Genomic DNA, 22197 nt, shown 5'->3' on the forward strand with positions numbered 1-22197 from the left:
TAGTGAAGAGGAGAGTTTGTCCAAACGATCTCGCTTACCCATAAAATCACTTGTGTTGAAGAGATATTTACACCTGAGTCAACAGTGTTCATATTCCACAAAAGGATCTCAATCAACGAGAGAGAATTGTGAAATTATTTTTAAAGAATTGCGAACAGTATGGGAAAAATCAAATATTCCAATCAAAGCAGAAAATTTATGTATAACAGCAATAGTCAGGCTTGTCAAATGTTGGATGTCATTTAAGAGAATTGATTTACAAGCAAGAAGCAAGTTCACAACAAAGAAGTTAAACGAAAGAACGAGCAAAAGAATAGAAAATTTTTCATCTGATATTTTAAAGCTATTCGACATGTCTGCCAACGATTGTTATGAAACATTGAAATCATCTCGACAGCCCGGGTGGAAACAGGACTATCAGTTTCTATTAAATCAACGACAAACCCCGCAAATTGGATTCATGGGCCGAGAAGATCAAGCAAATATTCAACTAGAAAAAAGACGAAAGGCAAGGCAAATTTGTGTTGAAAAGAAAAGAAATCTCACGAATACCCAAATAGTCCAGATATTTAGTGATGAAAGCAGTAATATATCCGAGTCGACTGATGAAGACATTGAAGACTTCATTCCTGATCGAACTTCAACACCACATCCGTCTGTAATAACTATTGATCTACCAACAAGATCAATACTAAAAGACATTTCACAAACTTCAGACCGATGTAATGTCAGCATCAGAGGTCAGGTAGCTATGGCAAGCGCACTTATAAGAAGTGGAGGAGGAAATCTCTTGGATGTTTCCTTGTCAAAATCAACTGGTCATCGTCACAGAAAAAAACAAAGAGAAGAAAAAGCAAGAGAGATTTTTGAAGAATGGATGGCAAACAAGCCAAAATTTGTTGTCGTCCATTGGGATTCAAAGATGATTACGAAACTAAACGGTCAAATGAATGAGAGAGTGGCTATTCTCGTCAGCGGTAAGCCACATTTGGAAGCTCCCAAGCTACTCGGCGTTCCAATTATTTCAGACTCAACTGGGTTATCCCAAAAGAATGCTGTTGTCAATCTTTTATCAACATGGGAAGTCACCGATAATGTTATTGGGTTGGTTTTTGACACCACCGCCTCGAATACTGGAATTCATCGTGGATGTGCTACGCTATTAGAACAACAACTGGGACGTGCAGTTTTATGGCTAGCCTGTCGCCATCACTTTTACGAGTTACATATTAAACACGTCTGGTCTGCCGTAATCGGTGATTCTAATAGTCCCATCGAACCGCTTTTGAAAAGGTAATTCTTAGCATGCCTACTATTAAGCTTTTTATTCTATATATATGGTATTCGTCTGGATAGATTTCAACAAGAATGGGAAAACTTGGATCGCGATACACACAATCTCTGTTTATTTGAATGGCCCGATGACGAAGAGTCGTTTTCTTATCAACAAGGAAGAAAAGTGTTAGATTGGGGTCAGTCTCATCTAGCATCTCAGAGTTTTTCTAGAGAAGATTATAGGGAGTTGATCGAGTTGACCGTGATATTTCTAGGGGGGACTCTTCCTGCGGGAAGAAATTTCCAGTTTCGAAAACCAGGCGCTCATCATAGAGCCCGGTTTATGCACATAGCAATTTACGCATTAAAGATGCAAATGCTGTCTGAACGTTTTCAACTGGATGAAAATGAACTTTCTCAAATTAAAACAATCTCGGATTATATTGTGTTGTTCCATAGTATGGCGTTTTTGCGCTCCCGTCTCGGTAAAAAAACTTTAAAATTATTTCTTTTATCTTTTCCTTTATCTACAATAAATATTTAATCTTACAGCTAGTTGTGCACCTACGGTTGACCTTCAATTCATAGGAGGAATGTGTCAATACCGGGAAGATGGTGAATCACAAAAAATAGTAGCGGATGCTGCGCTATCGTCTTGCAAAAAACACCTTTGGTATTTAACGGAGGAACTTGTCATTTTAGCAATTTTTGATGGAAGGAATTCTCATTTCTGGCGAACAATGATGATAAACAAACTGAAAAAGATTCCACGTCCTACATCATTTGTTTCAGCCAAGCCGAAAATGCCACAGTTTGAGAATACTATTCCTACCTTGATTGACCTCATCGGCCAGCGATCATGGCTCATTTTCCATCTTCTACGTTGCACAAGCAAAGAAATAGAGTGGATGCAATTTGAATCATCACACTGGGAAAAATTTGAAGACTACAGATTTCTTCGAGACATCATCAATGGAATGGAAGTAGTAAATGACAGCGCGGAGCGCGGAGTTAAGCTGATTACCGACTTCAGAAATGTTGTCCATAATGAAGAACAACAACAGTTTTTACTTCAAGTTGTAGAAAACCATCGTCAACAAGTATCTTTAAATGGGAGAAAAGAACAGTTAGGTTGAATTTAATTTGATTTATCACCGATTGTATCAAAACACCGAAAAAAATAAAAAGACATTGAATTTCACTCACGGGTACCCTCACAAGTTGATATTTAATTATTTTTTTTCTATGAAGTCATAAGTAAGGTGGTCATCTATTGTTGTTTTGAAGAACGCAGTGAAATATGAAACCTAAGTATTTATTTTTAATTTTTTAGTACCAAAAATCGTAGTTTTTGGCACTTTTTGGCGGTTTTTCGCCTACGGGGACCCCTAGACTTATTTTTTTTTAAAATGAATAGCACTACGACGTTTTTCTTCAAAAAACACACCCCGATAAAAAAAAAATTCAAAAAATAAAAAAAAGCCTAAATATGGGACACCCTAATGTCTCCCGTTTCAATATCATTTTCACTCCTGTCAGTTGCTAAAGTTTGTACAGCCCTTAATAAACAAAAAGAAACGATTTAGATATTTCAAAATAAAACAACAAGAATAAAATTACATACGCAAGGGTTGTGAATTCAAAATTTGTCCCAGGAATATATTCATCCCTATTAACTGTTAGTTCATATTCGGTCGACGTCTCTTGGATTTCGGAGAAAGCACGGTACGGCAAACCATAAGCGGTTTCACTTTTCACACACCCCTAACAAGTGATGTGCAGTTAATAATATATGAATGATTGTATAGCTTACAAGTAAAATTTGTAGCTGTAACCACCTCAATCATACTTCCAGGCAAACAAGGATTTTATTTTCCAAAAATATGCTCATACCTCTTAGCATGTATCGGCTTCATAACATGTTCTACACCTCCACCTAAATAAAGACAGAATTTAATGAAATTATAGAAGTGAAACAAAGCCAAAATTTTTTTACCCGTTTCAGTCCTAGATTTCTTGTGTTGCGCTTTGTCTAGTTTGGCAGCAGTCTTCAAATTATTCAATTTTTTTTTCATTTCTGTGCCATTTTTTGGCTTTTCTTTGGGGAACGAAAGATTTATTTCTTCTAACACTTCATTCCAAGCTTTTTGTTGCCGTTTTTTGGTTACTGTGGCATTGAATTTTCTAATTGCGTAACTCTATTTAAAAATAATGATTAAAATTTTTTTGGGACAATAGTTTAAGAAAAAACTTATTTTTCGAATAATTATTTTGTCAATAAGAATCTCCGCCTGTCTTTTACTCCACTCGTTTTTGGATGTTTTATTACACATTTCACTTTTTGCCGTTAATAAACACTTGGCAAGTTTTGTTTTCATACAGACGACGTTCATGTCAGAAAATGTAAATATGTCATCTCCCATTGGTTGCTAATAGACCCTCCTACTTGGCTAACTTGGCTAACTAGTACTCTTTCTTTTTACTTTAAAAAGTATGCCTAAAATATTAGAAAATTTTCTGTCGGAATTTGACTACAACTACAAAGTCAAGTTCACATTTAAGCTTACTTCAAAAAGTCTGCTGTAGATGACTGGGGTTGAATTCTGAACATCATACTTTTATTTAGCATGTACTTGACTTTAAAAAAAACGTTTATTTACCTTAGCCGTATTCCGAACCAAAAAAGTAAAAGTCAAGTAAGATACTTGAGCTAAATTTTGATAAAGTCAAGTGTTCTATCTCTGCTAAGCTCAAGGTACCTCCGGAGGTACCATAAGGCCCAAAAGTACGCCCAGCTAGCACGAGTTCTCCCAGATAGTGAACAAAACACGAACACGTCAAAAATCTCCGCACATATTTTTTCCCTCGTTTTGTGAGTGAACATATCACTCACAGTTCACTCCCAAAATGTATACTTTTTCTTACTGCTCACAAATCCCGCACAAATACGAACAAGCTAGTTTTATAATAATTTTGACATTTTTTACGTTTAATAAAACTGAATGATCCATTTACTCAAAAACACCAACTTTTCTTCTATGAATTGATTATGTATTGATATTCACTCAATTTTATTTTCCATGAGAAGTGGAAAAGCAACATAACGTTCACCTCCTTCTTCTTCAGCCTCTTCACAATTAAAAAAATTTGGTACAAGAAAAATTTTATACAAAATGAATGCTACTGGCTATAGTTGTAAGGTAGGAGAAAGACAATCAACATATTTGATAGACAAAATTGAATTAGAATCACAAGGTGCCATGAAAAACGAATTTTCTCGTTCAAAAATTGATCCAATGATGAAAATAGATCCGTCACCACCACGAATAATGTTCTCGATGGCGACGACAGCAGTTGATTTGTCGTCAAGTTCCAGTTGGACATTATTATTTGGAGGCCGGATTGTGATTCTCCATCTCTTGTAGATTAGAGTCTGAAACTGTTCAAAGTCATCTAGCCCTTCCAATAAAGGGCCATTTTCGTGAGGACGTGATACTATTGGAACAAGGGTAAAATTAAGAGATGATGGAATTGAGGGGCAATTCGATAACTCGCTTAATCGCTTCACAAGTTGAGCTAAGGGATTTGAGCTATTTCTTATCAATCTTTTCAAACGATACAAGAAATTTTCAAATGGAAAACAACTGAAATGGTCTAATGGGCCGAATTGAAGAACATCCAGAGGTAGGTGGATTAAGCAGTGCACGTTGAACGTTATGAAATGTCCACCATAGAGTTTAACAGATTCTGACACGAAATGGCGCATCAGCTGGACTGCAAATGTATTGTACTTGTAGCAAGTCTTGGCCGACGAAAGAATTTTCATAGCTAAATGAAATACCATAAAATGGTCGTACAAAGCCCGAGGAAGAATGTCTCTTAAAATGACGGGGCCAATGTAAAGTAAGAAAAGTCGAAGTTCGGTCGCCTTCCATCGGCATAGCTCAGTCAATGGCCGGGCCTTACGAGCAAAGTCATTAGGAATAAAGCGACGGATGAGTAGCAATCTTCTGGTGATCTCATCTACGGTGTCATGGCTGATTAGATGATATACTGTTTCTCGATTTAGCCAGTGATGTAGGAGCTTCTTCATCACTCCAAGACAGCAAAGATGCATGTAGTCGGAAGGGAAGTCTTTTACCATGTCTATGCCATCTATGTCTGCCAAGATGCTTCGGAACAAGTAATAATCTCATGATTTATCACTGAGAAAATCATCGTGAAGCCGCAGTGCTGCGTTAATATCGGGATAGGTTATCCGTCCACCCTTCTTGCCGGGTTTTCTGTAGTACACGCCAATTGTTTTGCATTTGTGGCAAGCGTTTTTGGCCGTGTGGCCTCTGGAGCCTGCAATAAAGGAACGGGCTGGGGCATCACACGGGAATCCAATGATTTTTACGTCGTACACCTGCCCTTGATGAAGAAGTCCATGTTCAGCTAGGTAGTTTGCTTCTTTGACAAATTTGCGTAAGAAATCATTACAGTTATTTGGTTTTCCCGCGCCAGAAAAAACTCCAACTGGCGTCGGTTGGTTGTCTCCTTTTATAAGGGCTAGTAGATCCCAAAACTCTTGTCTCGTACTTTTGTACAGTGGTAGCCCATCAACGTTGACGAGTATTTCAAGTAGGGAGGTGAAGAGAACTTTACGGTTAAGGAGTTCAGAAAGCCGTGATGCTATTCCCTTCTCCAAGCCAAAATGGAAATAAGTTCCACCACAAATGTGCTCCACAACTACTTTGCGGGGAGTCTTTCGGAGTGTGCGGATATCTCTTGGTAGACCGTCAAATTGGTGGTTTTGATGCTTCAGAGCCTTTAATCCTTTCAACAAATAATTCCCAGCACTCCCGGAGAGATTTTTGTTCGTTACGAAGGTGGCCAAGAAGTTTCGTAACTCAGTAGCACCATCGACATCGTTGTCATCTAAAAGGATATCTTCAATATCAGCGTGATGGAAGTCTTGCTCGTTGACTTCAATCTTCTCAGTTGCATAGTCTGAGTCGCTGTCCGAAGAGTTGTATGTCGATGAATCACAGCTTTCTAAAGGGACACCTTCATCACTGACGACACTTTCCAAATCATATTCAGATTCTAGTCCTTCATCAAATGATTCGTCGCTTACAGTGCTCTGTCGAAGGCTATCATCCCTTTCTATTTGGTGAACGGAGAAAAAATCAACATTGTCATTGTTGGAGTCATCAGAGGATATTTCTTCTTCATCGTCACCCATAAAGCCGCTCTCTGTCATAAATTCATCACCCCAGCTCACAGGGCTATTTGATTGGAACAAGCTCTCACATTTTTCTCTTGTTTCTTCTTCAATGGCATTAGTCAAGGTGTGCAAAAAACGATTGCGCAGTTGACGGGGTTTAACATTTTCTTTCCTCTTCTTAAACAATTTTGACATGCCTACTAAAAAATGAAAGGTTAAAGAAAACCTTGAATAACAACGGTAGACAACTATTGTAATTATTACCTCCAACAGTCCTTGTCTTTCGCAAGTTTACAGAATGTTCTGAAAGAGCCAACTTATCCAGCCTCAATTGGACTCGTAACCTCTAAATCTAAAAGCAAACAGCACGAGTATTAAATTAAGTTTACATGCAGTGAGGTATTGTCTCCAATTGTTTGTACCTGAGGATGAGTTTATTTTTTACAGAACACTAAAAGCTCAATGGCTAGTTTATAGGAAGTATGATGGGTTTACTTTTTAGATAATCATAAAAAACACCTGTTCAAAATATTTAAAAAAATTTCATCAATATAATTTCCATGAATGACAAGTGCTGATTAAAGTTTTTTACCTTATTTTAACTGCAACAATAACAATCTCCCAATCAATTAAGTCCAGGGCAAAGTAATAAGTGCAGTTTTTAATGTAATGAAAGCCAAGCACTAATTTATAATACGTGTCAAAAAGAACTGATTCGGACGCCATTAAAAAATGCAACTGTAATTTTGACAAGTCCCAATTATCGATATTTAAGAAAATTGCAGTGTTGACATGTTTGAAACGTGGAATTAAAAACTTAATTTTTTATACAATGTTTGAATCATCATTTACAACTTATTTCAAAATTATATAAAATTTAAAATAAATTAACGAACTAATTAATTATCGGTGCAGAAGCAGAACTAATTTTTATAATTAAAAATTTTTCAACTGGCGACGTTGTTGTCTGCTATAGCTTGTACGGAATAGCGAAAACTTATTGAGCAAAGAAAGACTTGAACAAATGGCGGATTTGATCTCGTTAATGCCATCTAAAAATTGATTTTTTCACAATATTTCGCACAGAAAAGGTGAGAACACTTGTTACTTATGTAATGAATTACAACATATTTTGTTTTCAGTCAAGAAATTTTAAGTTTATCGTAGTATATACTTTTGTTAAGCAAAGGCCGGTTGATTCTCATAAAGGCCACGCTACTTCTATACATTAGAGATGTTCACAATCGACAACTTACTGTATTTTATTTACAAATAGGTTCTTAGAATGACTAAAACAGCCATTTCATGGAAGTATATATTAGCAGAATTGTTTGTGGAAGACAGAACAGAACTTGCAATAGTCTCAGAACGGTGGACCATGTACTTTCGGGTCTTTTCACTACTTTTTTACTCTAATTTCTTGCAGTTGTGTTATTTGTTTTATTTCATACGCACATCCCCAGCATATTTGGATCGATTATTACCATCTAACGAGTTGATAAGTGATGGATGGCATGGACGATTTCTTCGCCAATTTAGGTGAATTTACTGATTTAACTGATTACGAATCGTTTGAAGGTGAAGAAACTGAGTTGCGCCAGGAAAAATGAAGGAGACGCACAAACCGTTTCGTAACCTTTTATACTACACGGAAGGATGTTTTAATATACTTCGAGGAAGATAAACTACTCAAAACTTTTCGCTTTGACCGAAATTCCATTGAATTCATTACTGGTAACTGATATCACAGACTACGAAGTAAGGACGAAATCCCCTATACCCTTCGCTAGGCGATGCTTGAGTTTGCCGCTAGGACGCAGGTCATATGCAATGGAGAATTTTTATGCTTTTTCCCCATTTCAGTACCGATTACGTGCTTCACACACACGGGATTTGCGGGTTTTCTACCGGGTGCCGTATTCTAAATTTTATTTCATAATAATGTAAGACCTTTGCCGATAGCCCATGAATTATTTTATAATATTCGAAGTAAATCAGCGGCTAGTTATAATAATGTTATATTTAACCCCATTTCCTCTCGATTTCATGGCTCTTAGAAGCTATCGTGCAACACTGCATGGATCTTTAAGACGTGAAAGTGAAAGACGCACCGAATTGTTTGTTTGTTTGGCTGACATTACATTGTGTTTTCTGGTTTGGCTTCTCACTTTACGTTTTTCCGTGCTTGTCTACAGTGTTTGTGTTTATTTTACAGTGGAATAGAAAGGTATGAACAAATTGAGTTTCATATATTAATCAATGTTCATAGTCAAATTCGTTACATTGATTGTGCAGGATATGCCAGTATACTGTTTTGTAATTGGATGCAGAAATGGGCCAAATGGATCAAGAAAAAATATGGAGCAGCATGCAGGTGTGGGTGGTGGTGCTAAAATCACTGAAAAGAGAGCAAGGTTTTTTCGAACACCAAAAGATGAAGTGCTACTAAAGCTGTGGGCCAAGAAAATACCAACGAAGCCACATGCATTATCCAGGGTTTGTGACTTTAAGATTTCGATGCTTTGGCAAGAAATGTTTGTTGATATTGTCGAAAAGAAACGCGGCGAAGCACACGCAAGGATGAAGATGAAAAAATAAAGAAAATTTGCTAGAAAATGAATTACAGTTTCTTTATACGGTAACCATGTGATATTTACCATACTGCAATCATGTGATTGATATTGTGATGTGTGATGTGATGATATTGTGATAGAATTCCAATTGAATTCAAACAAAATACAAACAAAATACAGATATTTTAACCAGATTAATTTTATTTTTATTTATTTTTTGTCTATACATCATAAGAATATTGCATAATGACAACAAACTAATATTATTATGTCAAAATACTATTAACTTTGGGCCCGTCCAGGGCCGGGAGATAGGTGGCGCTAGCGTATTTTTAACGCTTTTTTCGCCATTTAATTCTGCCAAACTGTTAACGTTCAATTTTTGCCCGTCTACTCTTAAAGCTTTCTGCGTTCCCATTTTTTGCCCGCCGACCCGTTCACTGTTTCTACCCGCCAAGATGTCCGCCTAGTTGCCCGTCTTCTCCCTCATAGTCTGCACGTCAACCTATTTTGCCTGCCAAAACGATCGCTGTAGGTGCCCGTCGTCCCAATCGGTGGCCCTGCTCATTTAAACCCTCACAGTCTCAGCCCATCAAATCGCTACCTGTATCTGCCCGTCTAATCCCTCACAGTCTCTGCCCATCGGCCCAATCTCTGTCCACTAAAACGCCCGCTGTAGTGGACCGTCTGCCCTGTCCTTGCCCCTGCCCGCCCTCTCCATCACAGTTTCTGCTCGTTAACCCACTCGCTGCCCACAAAAAACCCGCTGTAGTTGCCCGTCAGCTCCCTAACAGTCTCTGGCCGTCAAGCTCCTCTCTGCTCGTCAACCAAAAATGGATCCGCAAAAACGCTCAGTATAGTGACCCGTCAATCCTTTTGTTGCCTCTGTTCATTTCTCTCTTCTGAGTATCTGCCCGTCGTTTGCTTCTGCCCGTCGATCTATTTGCTGCCTTTGCCCGTCACATCACTCACAGCCTCTGTCCGTCAACACCCTCTCTGCCCATCGACCCTATCGTTGCCTTGCCCGTCCGCCCCCTCATAGTCTGTGCCCGTCAACCCAATCTCTTTACCTGCCCGTCGACTCACTCACAGTCTCTGCCCGTCGACTCACTCACAGTCTTTGCCCGTCGACTTACTCACAGTCTCTGCCCGTCGACCCAATCACTGCCGGCCAAAATTTCCGCTGTATTTGCCCGTCGAATCATTCACAGTCTCTGCCCGTCCTCCCACTCGCTGCCCACAAAAATGCCCAATGAAGTTGCCCGTCAACTGATATATTGCCTCTGGCTATCTAATCCCTAACAGTCTTTGACCGTCGACCCCCTCCTCTGCCCGTCAACCCCCTCTTTGCCCGTCGATCAACAATCGATCAGCAAAAATAACCACTGTAGGGGGCCCGTCGACCATATCGTTGCCTCTGTTTACCATCCTCCTCACAGTCTCTGCCCGTCAACCCACTTACTGCCCACCAAAATGTCCGTTTTAGTTGGCTGTCAACCTATTTATTGCTCCTGTCCGTCGGCTCACATGCTGTCTCGTCCACCCGTCCTCTCGTCCGATTTCGTCCACCTTTTACGCATCTAGTCTTCCAAAAGCCTCATCCCGCCATTTACCTTAGCCAGTAGCCGGCGGCAACTTACAGCCAATCACAGGATGCGCGCATTGCAAAAGACCTAAAACTCCTCCCACATTTTTCCTTAGATATTTATAGAGTATAGATCAATATTAGTCGGCTACACCAATTCAATCTCAACTAGAGCCTCTGTGTGCTATACATTTTATACGCGGTGCCTTCCATTTTGTGTTTTGACAACAAACAGTGTTTCACGATTGATTCTAAAGATCCAAGAAACGAGTAGAAATGGGACATTTTTAAAACTAACCGTAGAAAATTATGAAATAGTTCATGGGTCATCAGGAAGGACAAAGGAAAATTACGGTGCTTTATTTAAGGAATTACACCTAGTCAATAACAAGCAAATCCCGTGTGTGTGAAGCACGTAATCAGTACTGAAATGGGAAAATTACTGAAAAAATTCTCCATCGCATATGAGCTGCCCCCAAGCGGCAAGCTCAAGCATCGCCCCAATGGTTCTTTCAGGCTTATGGGACCGATTTCAGTCTTTACTTCGTAGTCTGTGCTGATATTTTCACAGTGAATAGTAACTGTTTCACGATATTTTTTCTTCAGATTTAGTAGCCCCATTACTTCTAAAGAGAAAGACAAGGGCGAAGAGAAACCTAGCACCAGTGGACATTAGGGTGTCCCATATTTGGGCTTTTTTTTATTTTTTGAATTTTTTTTTTATCGGGGTGTGTTTTTTGAAGAAAAACGTCGTAGTGCTATATTTAAAAAAAAAAATAAGTCTAGGGGTCCCCGTAGGCGAAAAACCGCCAAAAAGTGCCAAAAACTACGATTTTTGGTACTAAAAAATTAAAAATAAATACTTAGGTTTCATATTTCACTGCGTTCTTCAAAACAACAATAGATGATCACCTTACTTATGACTTCATAGAAAAAAAAAATTAAATATCAACTTGTGAGGGTACCCGTGACCGAATTTAAGATTATCTGGCAACGCGCACAATTAGTACTTTCATAAAACGGGGTCACTGGTCTCAGCTGTCTCATGTTGAAGTACTAGTTTGTTCAGTTGAAAGCTCTGTTGCAATGCCTGTTCTACGTTCAGGAAAACAAGTCAGGGAATCGACAAGTGAAAATGTGCTAAATCAACTGAGGAAAAAATCCAACCAAGAACGAAGAAATATCCGCGGAAAATCGATCGATTGGCTTATCGGCCCTAGTGAAGAGGAGAGTTTGTCCAAACGATCTCGCTTACCCATAAAATCACTTGTGTTGAAGAGATATTTACACCTGAGTCAACAGTGTTCATATTCCACAAAAGGATCTCAATCAACGAGAGAGAAGTGTGAAATTATTTTTAAAGAATTGCGAACAGTATGGGAAAAATCAAATATTCCAATCAAAGCAGAAAATTTATGTATAACAGCAATAGTCAGGCTTGTCAAATGTTGGATGTCATTTAAGAGAATTGATTTACAAGCAAGAAGCAAGTTCACAACAAAGAAGTTAAACGAAAGAACGAGCAAAAGAATAGAAAATTTTTCATCTGATATTTTAAAGCTATTCGACATGTCTGCCAACGATTGTTATGAAACATTGAAATCATCTCGACAGCCCGGGTGGAAACAGGACTATCAGTTTCTATTAAATCAACGACAAACCCCGCAAATTGGATTCATGGGCCGAGAAGATCAAGCAAATATTCAACTAGAAAAAGACGAAAGGCAAGGCAAATTTGTGTTGAAAAGAAAAGAAATCTCACGAATACCCAAATAGTCCAGATATTTAGTGATGAAAGCAGTAATATATCCGAGTCGACTGATGAAGACATTGAAGACTTCATTCCTGATCGAACTTCAACACCACATCCGTCTGTAATAACTATTGATCTACCAACAAGATCAATACTAAAAGACATTTCACAAACTTCAGACCGATGTAATGTCAGCATCAGAGGTCAGGTAGCTATGGCAAGCGCACTTATAAGAAGTGGAGGAGGAAATCTCTTGGATGTTTCCTTGTCAAAATCAACTGGTCATCGTCACAGAAAAAAACAAAGAGAAGAAAAAGCAAGAGAGATTTTTGAAGAATGGATGGCAAACAAGCCAAAATTTGTTGTCGTCCATTGGGATTCAAAGATGATTACGAAACTAAACGGTCAAATGAATGAGAGAGTGGCTATTCTCGTCAGCGGTAAGCCACATTTGGAAGCTCCCAAGCTACTCGGCGTTCCAATTATTTCAGACTCAACTGGGTTATCCCAAAAGAATGCTGTTGTCAATCTTTTATCAACATGGGAAGTCACCGATAATGTTATTGGGTTGGTTTTTGACACCACCGCCTCGAATACTGGAATTCATCGTGGATGTGCTACGCTATTAGAACAACAACTGGGACGTGCAGTTTTATGGCTAGCCTGTCGCCATCACTTTTACGAGTTACATATTAAACACGTCTGGTCTGCCGTAATCGGTGATTCTAATAGTCCCATCGAACCGCTTTTGAAAAGGTAATTCTTAGCATGCCTACTATTAAGCTTTTTATTCTATATATATGGTATTCGTCTGGATAGATTTCAACAAGAATGGGAAAACTTGGATCGCGATACACACAATCTCTGTTTATTTGAATGGCCCGATGACGAAGAGTCGTTTTCTTATCAACAAGGAAGAAAAGTGTTAGATTGGGGTCAGTCTCATCTAGCATCTCAGAGTTTTTCTAGAGAAGATTATAGGGAGTTGATCGAGTTGACCGTGATATTTCTAGGGGGACTCTTCCTGCGGGAAGAAATTTCCAGTTTCGAAAACCAGGCGCTCATCATAGAGCCCGGTTTATGCACATAGCAATTTACGCATTAAAGATGCAAATGCTGTCTGAACGTTTTCAACTGGATGAAAATGAACTTTCTCAAATTAAAACAATCTCGGATTATATTGTGTTGTTCCATAGTATGGCGTTTTTGCGCTCCCGTCTCGGTAAAAAAACTTTAAAATTATTTCTTTTATCTTTTCCTTTATCTACAATAAATATTTAATCTTACAGCTAGTTGTGCACCTACGGTTGACCTTCAATTCATAGGAGGAATGTGTCAATACCGGGAAGATGGTGAATCACAAAAAATAGTAGCGGATGCTGCGCTATCGTCTTGCAAAAAACACCTTTGGTATTTAACGGAGGAACTTGTCATTTTAGCAATTTTTGATGGAAGGAATTCTCATTTCTGGCGAACAATGATGATAAACAAACTGAAAAAGATTCCACGTCCTACATCATTTGTTTCAGCCAAGCCGAAAATGCCACAGTTTGAGAATACTATTCCTACCTTGATTGACCTCATCGGCCAGCGATCATGGCTCATTTTCCATCTTCTACGTTGCACAAGCAAAGAAATAGAGTGGATGCAATTTGAATCATCACACTGGGAAAAATTTGAAGACTACAGATTTCTTCGAGACATCATCAATGGAATGGAAGTAGTAAATGACAGCGCGGAGCGCGGAGTTAAGCTGATTACCGACTTCAGAAATGTTGTCCATAATGAAGAACAACAACAGTTTTTACTTCAAGTTGTAGAAAACCATCGTCAACAAGTATCTTTAAATGGGAGAAAAGAACAGTTAGGTTGAATTTAATTTGATTTATCACCGATTGTATCAAAACACCGAAAAAAATAAAAAGACATTGAATTTCACTCACGGGTACCCTCACAAGTTGATATTTAATTATTTTTTTTCTATGAAGTCATAAGTAAGGTGGTCATCTATTGTTGTTTTGAAGAACGCAGTGAAATATGAAACCTAAGTATTTATTTTTAATTTTTTAGTACCAAAAATCGTAGTTTTTGGCACTTTTTGGCGGTTTTTCGCCTACGGGGACCCCTAGACTTATTTTTTTTTTAAATGAATAGCACTACGACGTTTTTCTTCAAAAAACACACCCCGATAAAAAAAAAAATTCAAAAAATAAAAAAAAGCCTAAATATGGGACACCCTAGGGAGACATTGAAGGAGAAATATCTAATAAGAATTGCGATCACACTTCAACTGAACTTGTAGTTTACACAACTTCTCATGACTCTTTAAATGCTGATGACGAAGCAAGCCATTTTGTTATTTTTCCGAATTTTAGTGCTGCTGGTACATCTCGAACACCAACACCCAACCCTACCAATTCTCGTATACCTACACCAAATCCTACCAAATCTCGTACACCAACACCTGACCATTCAAATCATCGTGTTGCGACACGTTGCGCTTCACACATTCGTACACCATTTGACAATAAAAATCCACCTACTAACACACCGACAGCAGGCATTTCCCAAAATCGTCCCTTCTCAAATACCCAAGCTGCATAACTAGTATGAGAGAGTCAATTCAACGGGCTAAAAGAATAGACTGTGATCAAGGCATGATTTTGAATGAAATAATAATAATAATATATATAATAATGAAGTCTATGGTTTCCACGGGAAGTCCATATTTTAGAAGACCATTTTGGACAGTCCAAGTCCATAGTTTAGTAACACCCTTGCTTAACAGCTCGTTTTGATATGCTTTCCGCAGTGATGAACGCAAGAAACATGAGAAATGATCCAATGCTAGATAGTGAGATTCCAGTTGATCTATTTGCTTTGATAAAAAAATCATTCAATTCAATTTGAAAATGTGTTAATTTTGTTTAGGTATGTTTGCTAAACTTAAGGTTGGATACATATTATCGAAACATATTAGCAGTAATAATGCTTCTCTTTATGAATCCAAGGTGCCTCAACCGATATTTTTCTTGAGCCACAGTTTCGTTTGGAGGTATGTCATTATGTGGTAAGTTTATGGGTTGGTCATCGTCAGGTATTTCGTCATCAATTTCTGGGAGATTACGGCTACGATCAATGTTTTTCTAAACAAAACAAGCAATGATGATTTTTCAACCTTTTCCTGGTTGATAACGAAGTTCTCCATGTAAGCAATGAAACCTTCCCTTAGTTGCTCCAAAAGCCCTTTCAATTGGGTTACGACTCTTTGTTTGAGCATTATTGAAAGGTTCTTGAGAATGAGTGTTTGGCGCCGTATGGGGGTCATCATAAATGTAGTGCATCCGTAGCCTCCATATCCAAGTAAAAAACCCTTACCAAACTATCCATTTGTTAAATCACGACCAATAATACTATTAGCTCCCACATAACACAATGCAGTCCGTCGGATGTCCGACAGATGTCGAGGTCGGATGTTGAGTGCATCTTTTTGATATCCGCCGGAAAGCCCGACATCCGATTTGGATGTTCTATGGATGTAATATTTTATGGTTTTGACCGCCCTCAACAGCGCCGTCGGACATTCTAAGGATATCCGAACGGGCTTTCATTTGGCTATAAATATGACATGTATGGACCTCTAATCTTTAAAAACATCAGGCTATATCTGGATTCGAACTCGGTCTCCCGCACCACAGACAAATATTTTTCCACTGTGCCAATCGTCAGATAAACTAATCATCGTTTTCGAACAATCCAATCGAATTGTTGTAAAACACTTGATTTTTTTTTCGATAACAAATCACCAACAGGATTTTTAAAAAGTCAAGATGATGTCGAACTTATGTTAAACCAGAAGTGTATAAATTGCAATTAAACGATTTATGCAAAATATTTTTTAAATTTTAAACTTCAGCATGATTTATTAAGTTTAAAGTAGTTTTTTATTATTTGGAATTAAAATCCTATCATAAGTATACTTGCTTCGAATATTATTAAATGCTGAATAATATATATTTTCTGTAAGTTAATTTCCAATGGGTTGGTTCCCGTAAGCTAAACGGCAAACGTGTGCAAACAAACTCACGACTTACATATATTTTATTCATTTTTTTGTAATAAATTAAAAAATAAACCACCCGGCAAATAGATAACTACTCTTTTATTTTTTTAATTTTTCGTATTGAATGCTGGACTTAAAATAAAAATACTTTCAAGGGAAAAATTTGAACACGGTTAAGCTCTCCCCTTTTGGAAACAAATAAATTTTGACAGTTAATAATGAAACCTAGCGATCGGCCCCAATTAGCTCTAATCGAGTTAACCTCCCCGCAACGATAAAGTGCATTCGGGGCTGAATTGAGGTGCCACTTTTCAACCGGGGCGGTGAAGGGAAAAATTTGAGGTCCACTCGTTGCCCCGACGCAATTTTTTTAAAATGCCTTTCTTTCGGTTTCAGAGTAAAAATTGGGGCAGGCGGGTAGAACGAGCTATTATCGGGGTTGTTATCGGATCGATCGGGTGAAACAGTCAATCGATTATGTTTTTTGCATCGATGAATCGATAGATTGCAATCGGGGTAGCTTCCCTGATTAAGTACCTCGATTAAGTCCCAATTGAATTCGGGGCGAAGAATTTTCCACCCTGAGCCACGCTTCGATGGCCCGAAATGAGAAAACTGATTGGCAAAACAGCGCACTGATTGTCTCGAGGCCGATCCTTAAATGAAACAATTGAAAATCTTCTTGGTTTTTGGAAGGAGGTCCGTAGAATATAATTTTCGCACATCCATTTCACTTCCAAGGTGACTAGCCGACGGACATCCCTGGAACTACCCAATGAGTACATGGATATCTAACGGATGTTCGGCCATGATTCGGACATCCGACGGCAGAAATGTGCTATATGGGCTAGCATTGTCGAATCATGACAGCTCCTAGGCTTTGTTGCGTTAACGCTAAAAAATTTTTAATCTGCTGTACAAATTGCTTGGACACTAATCGAATGATAACCTATTCTGTTAACGAATTCTGCTTCGTGTTGATGAGGGCCTTGTATCCGAACGTTAATTCCGTCAATTGCACCGATTACCCAACGTATGCCAGCGATTTCATAACAGCCTCGTTAAATATTAACTAAATTTCTAGGAAAATTTTTAAATTGCCCTGAAATTCTAGTAAGTTCGTAAGATACGGCATTAATGCACCTCGAGACCGAAGGTTAACTAATTTTCAAAATGTTTCCAACGGCATTTTCAAATGTTCCATTTGCATAGAACTGCAAAGCAACAAGAACATGACTTAACGTTGGAATGTATCGTATTCCACGTAATTGTCTTTCTAGTTGATCTCTGATAAGATCTTTATTAACGTAAAAACAACGGATAATTAGATTAAGCTGATTTATACTCCTTATCATAGTAAAACGTACCCACTATGTAATAGATTAAAGATTTGTCAAAGCTAAAAACTTTGTAGACTTGTTCGTCGTTGTAAATGTGGAAAATTCCATTCCGGTTTGCATTAAAGGGAGCCATTCTATGAATCGCTTCGTTTCGCCTTTCGCGGAAATACACATCTTCTTCGCTACTAGATTCCTCTCCATGTAATACCCTTTTTAGATTGTGGAGGTCAAATATTAATTCTTCAACGAAAGGAATATCGTAATATTTCATGTTATGAAAAACGCTTGCACTATTTTGTTTTTAAATGTCATACAGCAGACTAATTATTCCAAACAATGCAAACTTTAAGTAATTCTAGTTGACTTTCTGCCCCAAAATGTAAAAAAGTTGGATTACGAATTGAGTTTACTCAGAGGTTGAAAAGCAAAATAATTTTACTTTCAAGTGAAGCTGTCTTCTAAAGTATGTGTCAGAATAGATTATTTGGCAAAGTAAGAATTTTGAGGAAGCCAATGCATACTTAAGCAAACCCCGCGTACTTAAGACAGAGTTCGAATACGGCTCCAGTTGCGGTTAATGGAAGGGAGCAGCGTTGGCGCTGTGCTCCAGACAATGGGCGTATTGTTTAAACCTCACTGGCTTGGTTTCTTCTTCCTTCCTTAAACATGCGACTGTATGATGTGACGAAATTATATTTTGGCTATTAGTTAGCTTTCGGTAACGTTTGAGCATTGTACCGACTTTGTTGTCCGTAATAAATGATGTCACGGAGGTTGGGCGATGTTGTACTCCGAGATTGTTTCACCTGAAAATTACGCAACAGCAAACCAATCCCCCCTCTGATGGGCCCACTTCCAGCAAGCCGTCTTCAATCTCGTCTCTCCGCATTTTCCAATGTAGGCATTGATTTTTTCGGACCATATTCCTTAACCATTTTCCATCGAAAAGTCAAACGCTACGGTGTCATGTTCACCTGTCTCGATTGCCGTGCAGTTCATCTAGACATCACCCGTTCAATGGATTTAGATTCGTTCATGATGGCATTCACTCGTTTCGTCGATCTACGCAGTCTCCCAAGGATCTGCTACAGTGATAACGGGACAAACCTAGTTGCTGGCGAACGAGAAATCGCCGATGCAATGTCCGGATGGAATCAAGAAAAACTGGCAAATAAAATGGCCAATCAAAATGTAGAGTAGCGCTTCAGCCCTTCTGCCTCCCCACACTTCGGCGGCAGCTGGGAACGCCTGATAAAATCCGCAAAATCCGCCCTTCACAGCGTTCTCAACGAGCGCACACTCAACGACAAAATTCTTCTCACGGCTATGTCCGGCGTTACCGCCTTACCTATAATGCCCGACCATTAACTTATGTTAGCGTCAATCCACATGATCCACAGCCTCTGACTCCCAACCATTTCTAACTGGACGGGCCAATCCGTGCCTTCATGTCGACGGCACTGAGAATTTCGGTGGATTGATAAAAAAGAGATGGCTGGTTTCCTAAGAAATTATTACTCATTTCTGGAATCGATGGCTAAAGGAATACGTCCCCAATTTGATCGAAAGGAGAAAATGGCTATGCCCTCGACGAAATTTAGCCGTTAATGATATTGTTCTGGTTATCATGCCGAACATGAAGCGAGGAGAGTGGCCTATTGGCCGCATCGTTCGCCTCATCCCAGGCCAAGATGGAGTAGTACGTTCCGCAGAAGTGAAGGTTATCCAAGCTCTTCCCGGACGGAAAGGCAGGAAGGAACCTTCTCAAATCCCCACGAAAACCTCTGTCTTTGTGCGGTCCGCGCCTAAACTTTGTCTTTTGGAAGCGGATGTCGAGGATGTTTCCAGTGCTGGAAACAGGGCCGGCTGTGTGGCAGACGAATCAAACTAAGACATTTCCGTCAGCAAGACCAGGCTTTCCTTTCCTTTGTTTGCAACCACCCTTCTTTCCCTTTCATGTAAGTACCCATTCTATGGGTACAGGCAGTACTCTTTCCGATGCTGCGCAGTACACTTGGCAACTGTATTCCAGCAAATTTTCTCGAATTAATTTTTTCGCTAGTCAGTAATACACACTCAAGTTTTCCCAAAATCATTTCAAAACCTGACGGCAAATTACGTGCCGTACAAACGTGATGCGGAATATTCCACAATTTAAAAAAAATATTCTTATCTTCTCTAGTGACAAGTGACAAGTTTTTTTCTCATTTTCAAATTAACTTGTGTACTGCATAGTCAATTAGAAGAGCTCATTTGTGAAAGATGGCACAGTGGCCTATCTCTAGCTCACAGAAAAAGGAAAAGGTTGATTTTTCTTCAATGTTTCGTAAAAAGCCAGTTAAATTTTGGTTGTCAAAGGTTAACGTCAACGAACACCGCTATAAGTATACTTAATCTTACTTATTTTCATTCATTTACATAGTTTTAAGCTATCATGTTAATTGTGCTAGGTTCGATAGCAAAGGTAGAATGTCTTCATATTTTGGTACTCAACGAACCAATATACCAAACAGTGTTTCTGTAGTTGCTTGCATTTCAAAACCAAATGAAGTTGGATGCAATCTTATTCGCCAAGTTCAAACCAGGATGGACTCCCAGCAGTATATCGGTTTTTTCATGGAGTTGACGTCATCATATCAAACAGTGGAGTCCATTATAGTTGTTCACAATAAGTGGGCCTATTATTGATGCGAGAAATTATAATTCATTTAATATGTAGCAATTTTTATCGTTTTAGATATCCAGTTTATAACAGTCTAAAAATGAATAAATGGCTGGGAGATGATCCAAGAATGTCTGTTTTTAATAGCTGGCCACCAGCCAGTGGAGATTTGATGCCAATAGATTCAGCGTTCTCAGAAATTTTGAAAGAGTTCGACGAACAAGAAATGCGTGTACATACTGAAAAAGATCTTTATCAAGAAATTAAAAACACATTTTTTTCTTTAAATTAAAAATATGATTATGTAAACTCTCTTATTTCCCAAATTCCAATTACGTTACAAGAGATTGTTTTGAAGAAGGGTGATTCAATGTGATTCACTGAATTTACTACATTGAAACCTTAATTGATATCTTGATGAGGGGGATAAAAACACAGACACGGTTCACTCGATTAATTGTGTTGTATTGAAACCTTATTTTGAATCTTTATCACGAAAACAAACCGAAAGACACGGTTAACGACCACATACATTATGTATTTGTTTGACTGCTCGACTACTTCTTTCCCTTCTTGGGACCACTTGACTAGCACGTGGTTCACTCGGAAGGTACTGTTCTTCTTCTACTGTATTGATTGATTGCATATTTTCCTTCTCGTACCGTAGCACTCTGGAAGTTCTGTTCCTTTGCTGTCGCGGATTTGAAACTGTAGGTGTCGTTTCGACGTCTTTATCCTGAAAATGAAAAAATAATCACAGTTAACAAAGAAATTTATCATTTTTTTTTAAATGTAAAAGGGAAAACGATTTGCCCTATGGCATACACGTGGTTTATTACACAAAAGAGGTGAGCAACGGGTCCCACACACTCTCAGAGAAGCGCTGTTTCCTAATAGGAAACAGTTGTTTAGATATATCTAAACAAGAGTCGTTTGCCACCGCCTCCGAGACATCATGTTTCCAAACTGTTGGAAAACAAATTATGTTTTCCCATAGCAAAACTTTATTGTTTTCATTTCTGGGTGTATCGAAGGACATTAGAAAACCCCCAGGTTGTACCAAGAATGAAAAGATGAATAGGGTACCCATTGCTAGGAAGAAAAGGGGGAAATCTAAATTATAGTTATGAAAACTTAATTTTTAACGTGAAGAATATTGTTTCTCCATAAGACGCTGCAGCCGCAGCAGACTAACTCGGACACAAATGAGATTTTCGCATTTGTGGAAAACGCGCAACGCAGGATGTTTTACTGCTCTATAAATTGGAATTGAACAAGTTATGCAAAAAGTTTCTTTTATTTGTAATCTTTTAAATAAATTCATTATTTTTCTAGAAAATATCATTCTTTGAAATTAAAATCCTGTCTTAATTATACTTGTTTTTATGTTTTAATCTACAGTACCCGCCCCTAGTATCCGAACGCTAGGGCCATTTAACCCAGCGTCTTATGGCGAATGGTGTGTAGCGCGGATAAGGGAAATGGGGTAGTAAAATTTAAAATAAAGCTACAAAAATTTTTTCTAGTGTTAAATAAACAATAAGCTATCCAAAACAGTTTTTTTAAATTTTTAAACTAACCTACAAGATTTGTTGACTAGTATGTAAGTCATCAAATATCCGATTGCCGCTTTTCCCAATTGGGTGCCAAATGACACAGGGACACGTTTTATAATTTTTTTGTTTTACACAAACAAATATTTTCTGATTTCCCATATTATGCAATAAATAGGGTCGT

General features: G+C 38.4%; 3 protein-coding genes and 2 long non-coding RNA genes across 9 annotated transcripts; 3 read left to right on the forward strand and 2 right to left on the reverse strand.

Annotated features, from left to right (window-relative positions):
• The first annotated feature begins 134 nt into the window (after window positions 1-134).
• Window positions 135-2476, forward strand: LOC123474057. The gene is made up of 3 exons (XM_045175878.1): window positions 135-1293; window positions 1357-1760; window positions 1828-2476. Exons 1-3 carry the CDS (start codon window positions 236-238, stop codon window positions 2409-2411), a joined length of 2046 nt encoding a protein of 681 aa, XP_045031813.1. The 5' UTR covers window positions 135-235; the 3' UTR covers window positions 2412-2476.
• A 98-nt stretch (window positions 2477-2574) lies between these two features.
• Window positions 2575-3469, reverse strand: LOC116918187. Its single transcript, XR_006648682.1, has 4 exons — window positions 3272-3469; window positions 3114-3211; window positions 2900-3039; window positions 2575-2834 (listed from the first exon to the last, which is right to left on the reverse strand). It is a non-coding gene; the product is annotated as an uncharacterized LOC116918187 (long non-coding RNA).
• Window positions 3470-4304: 835 nt separating this feature from the next.
• LOC123474058 lies at window positions 4305-7242 on the reverse strand. Of its 4 annotated transcripts, none has more exons than XM_045175881.1 (5): window positions 7077-7241; window positions 6907-7003; window positions 6749-6836; window positions 6499-6684; window positions 4305-6423 (listed from the first exon to the last, which is right to left on the reverse strand). In XM_045175881.1, the coding sequence occupies exons 4-5, from the start codon at window positions 6677-6679 to the stop codon at window positions 5468-5470; spliced, it is 1137 nt and encodes a 378-aa protein (XP_045031816.1). In that variant the 5' UTR covers window positions 6680-6684; window positions 6749-6836; window positions 6907-7003; window positions 7077-7241; the 3' UTR covers window positions 4305-5467. The 4 variants fall into 4 exon arrangements, with proteins under 4 accessions (XP_045031816.1, XP_045031815.1, XP_045031814.1 ...); XM_045175882.1 differs by having other exon boundaries at window positions 5485-5622; window positions 5682-6684; window positions 7077-7242; XM_045175880.1 differs by having other exon boundaries at window positions 4305-6681; window positions 7077-7240.
• A 110-nt stretch (window positions 7243-7352) lies between these two features.
• On the forward strand, window positions 7353-9251 carry LOC123474059. The gene is made up of 3 exons (XR_006648681.1): window positions 7353-7575; window positions 7761-8711; window positions 8780-9251. It is a non-coding gene; the product is annotated as an uncharacterized LOC123474059 (long non-coding RNA).
• A 3108-nt stretch (window positions 9252-12359) lies between these two features.
• Window positions 12360-14333, forward strand: LOC123474361. Of its 2 annotated transcripts, XM_045176403.1 has the most exons (3): window positions 12360-13151; window positions 13215-13617; window positions 13685-14333. In XM_045176403.1, the coding sequence occupies exons 2-3, from the start codon at window positions 13476-13478 to the stop codon at window positions 14266-14268; spliced, it is 726 nt and encodes a 241-aa protein (XP_045032338.1). In that variant the 5' UTR covers window positions 12360-13151; window positions 13215-13475; the 3' UTR covers window positions 14269-14333. The 2 variants fall into 2 exon arrangements, with proteins under 2 accessions (XP_045032338.1, XP_045032337.1); XM_045176402.1 differs by having other exon boundaries at window positions 13215-13828.
• The last annotated feature ends 7864 nt before the right edge of the window (window positions 14334-22197 follow it).

The sequence above is a fragment of the Daphnia magna genome, linkage group LG7, assembly GCF_020631705.1.
Source record: "Daphnia magna isolate NIES linkage group LG7, ASM2063170v1.1, whole genome shotgun sequence".
Classification (NCBI taxonomy): domain Eukaryota; kingdom Metazoa; phylum Arthropoda; class Branchiopoda; order Diplostraca; family Daphniidae; genus Daphnia; species Daphnia magna.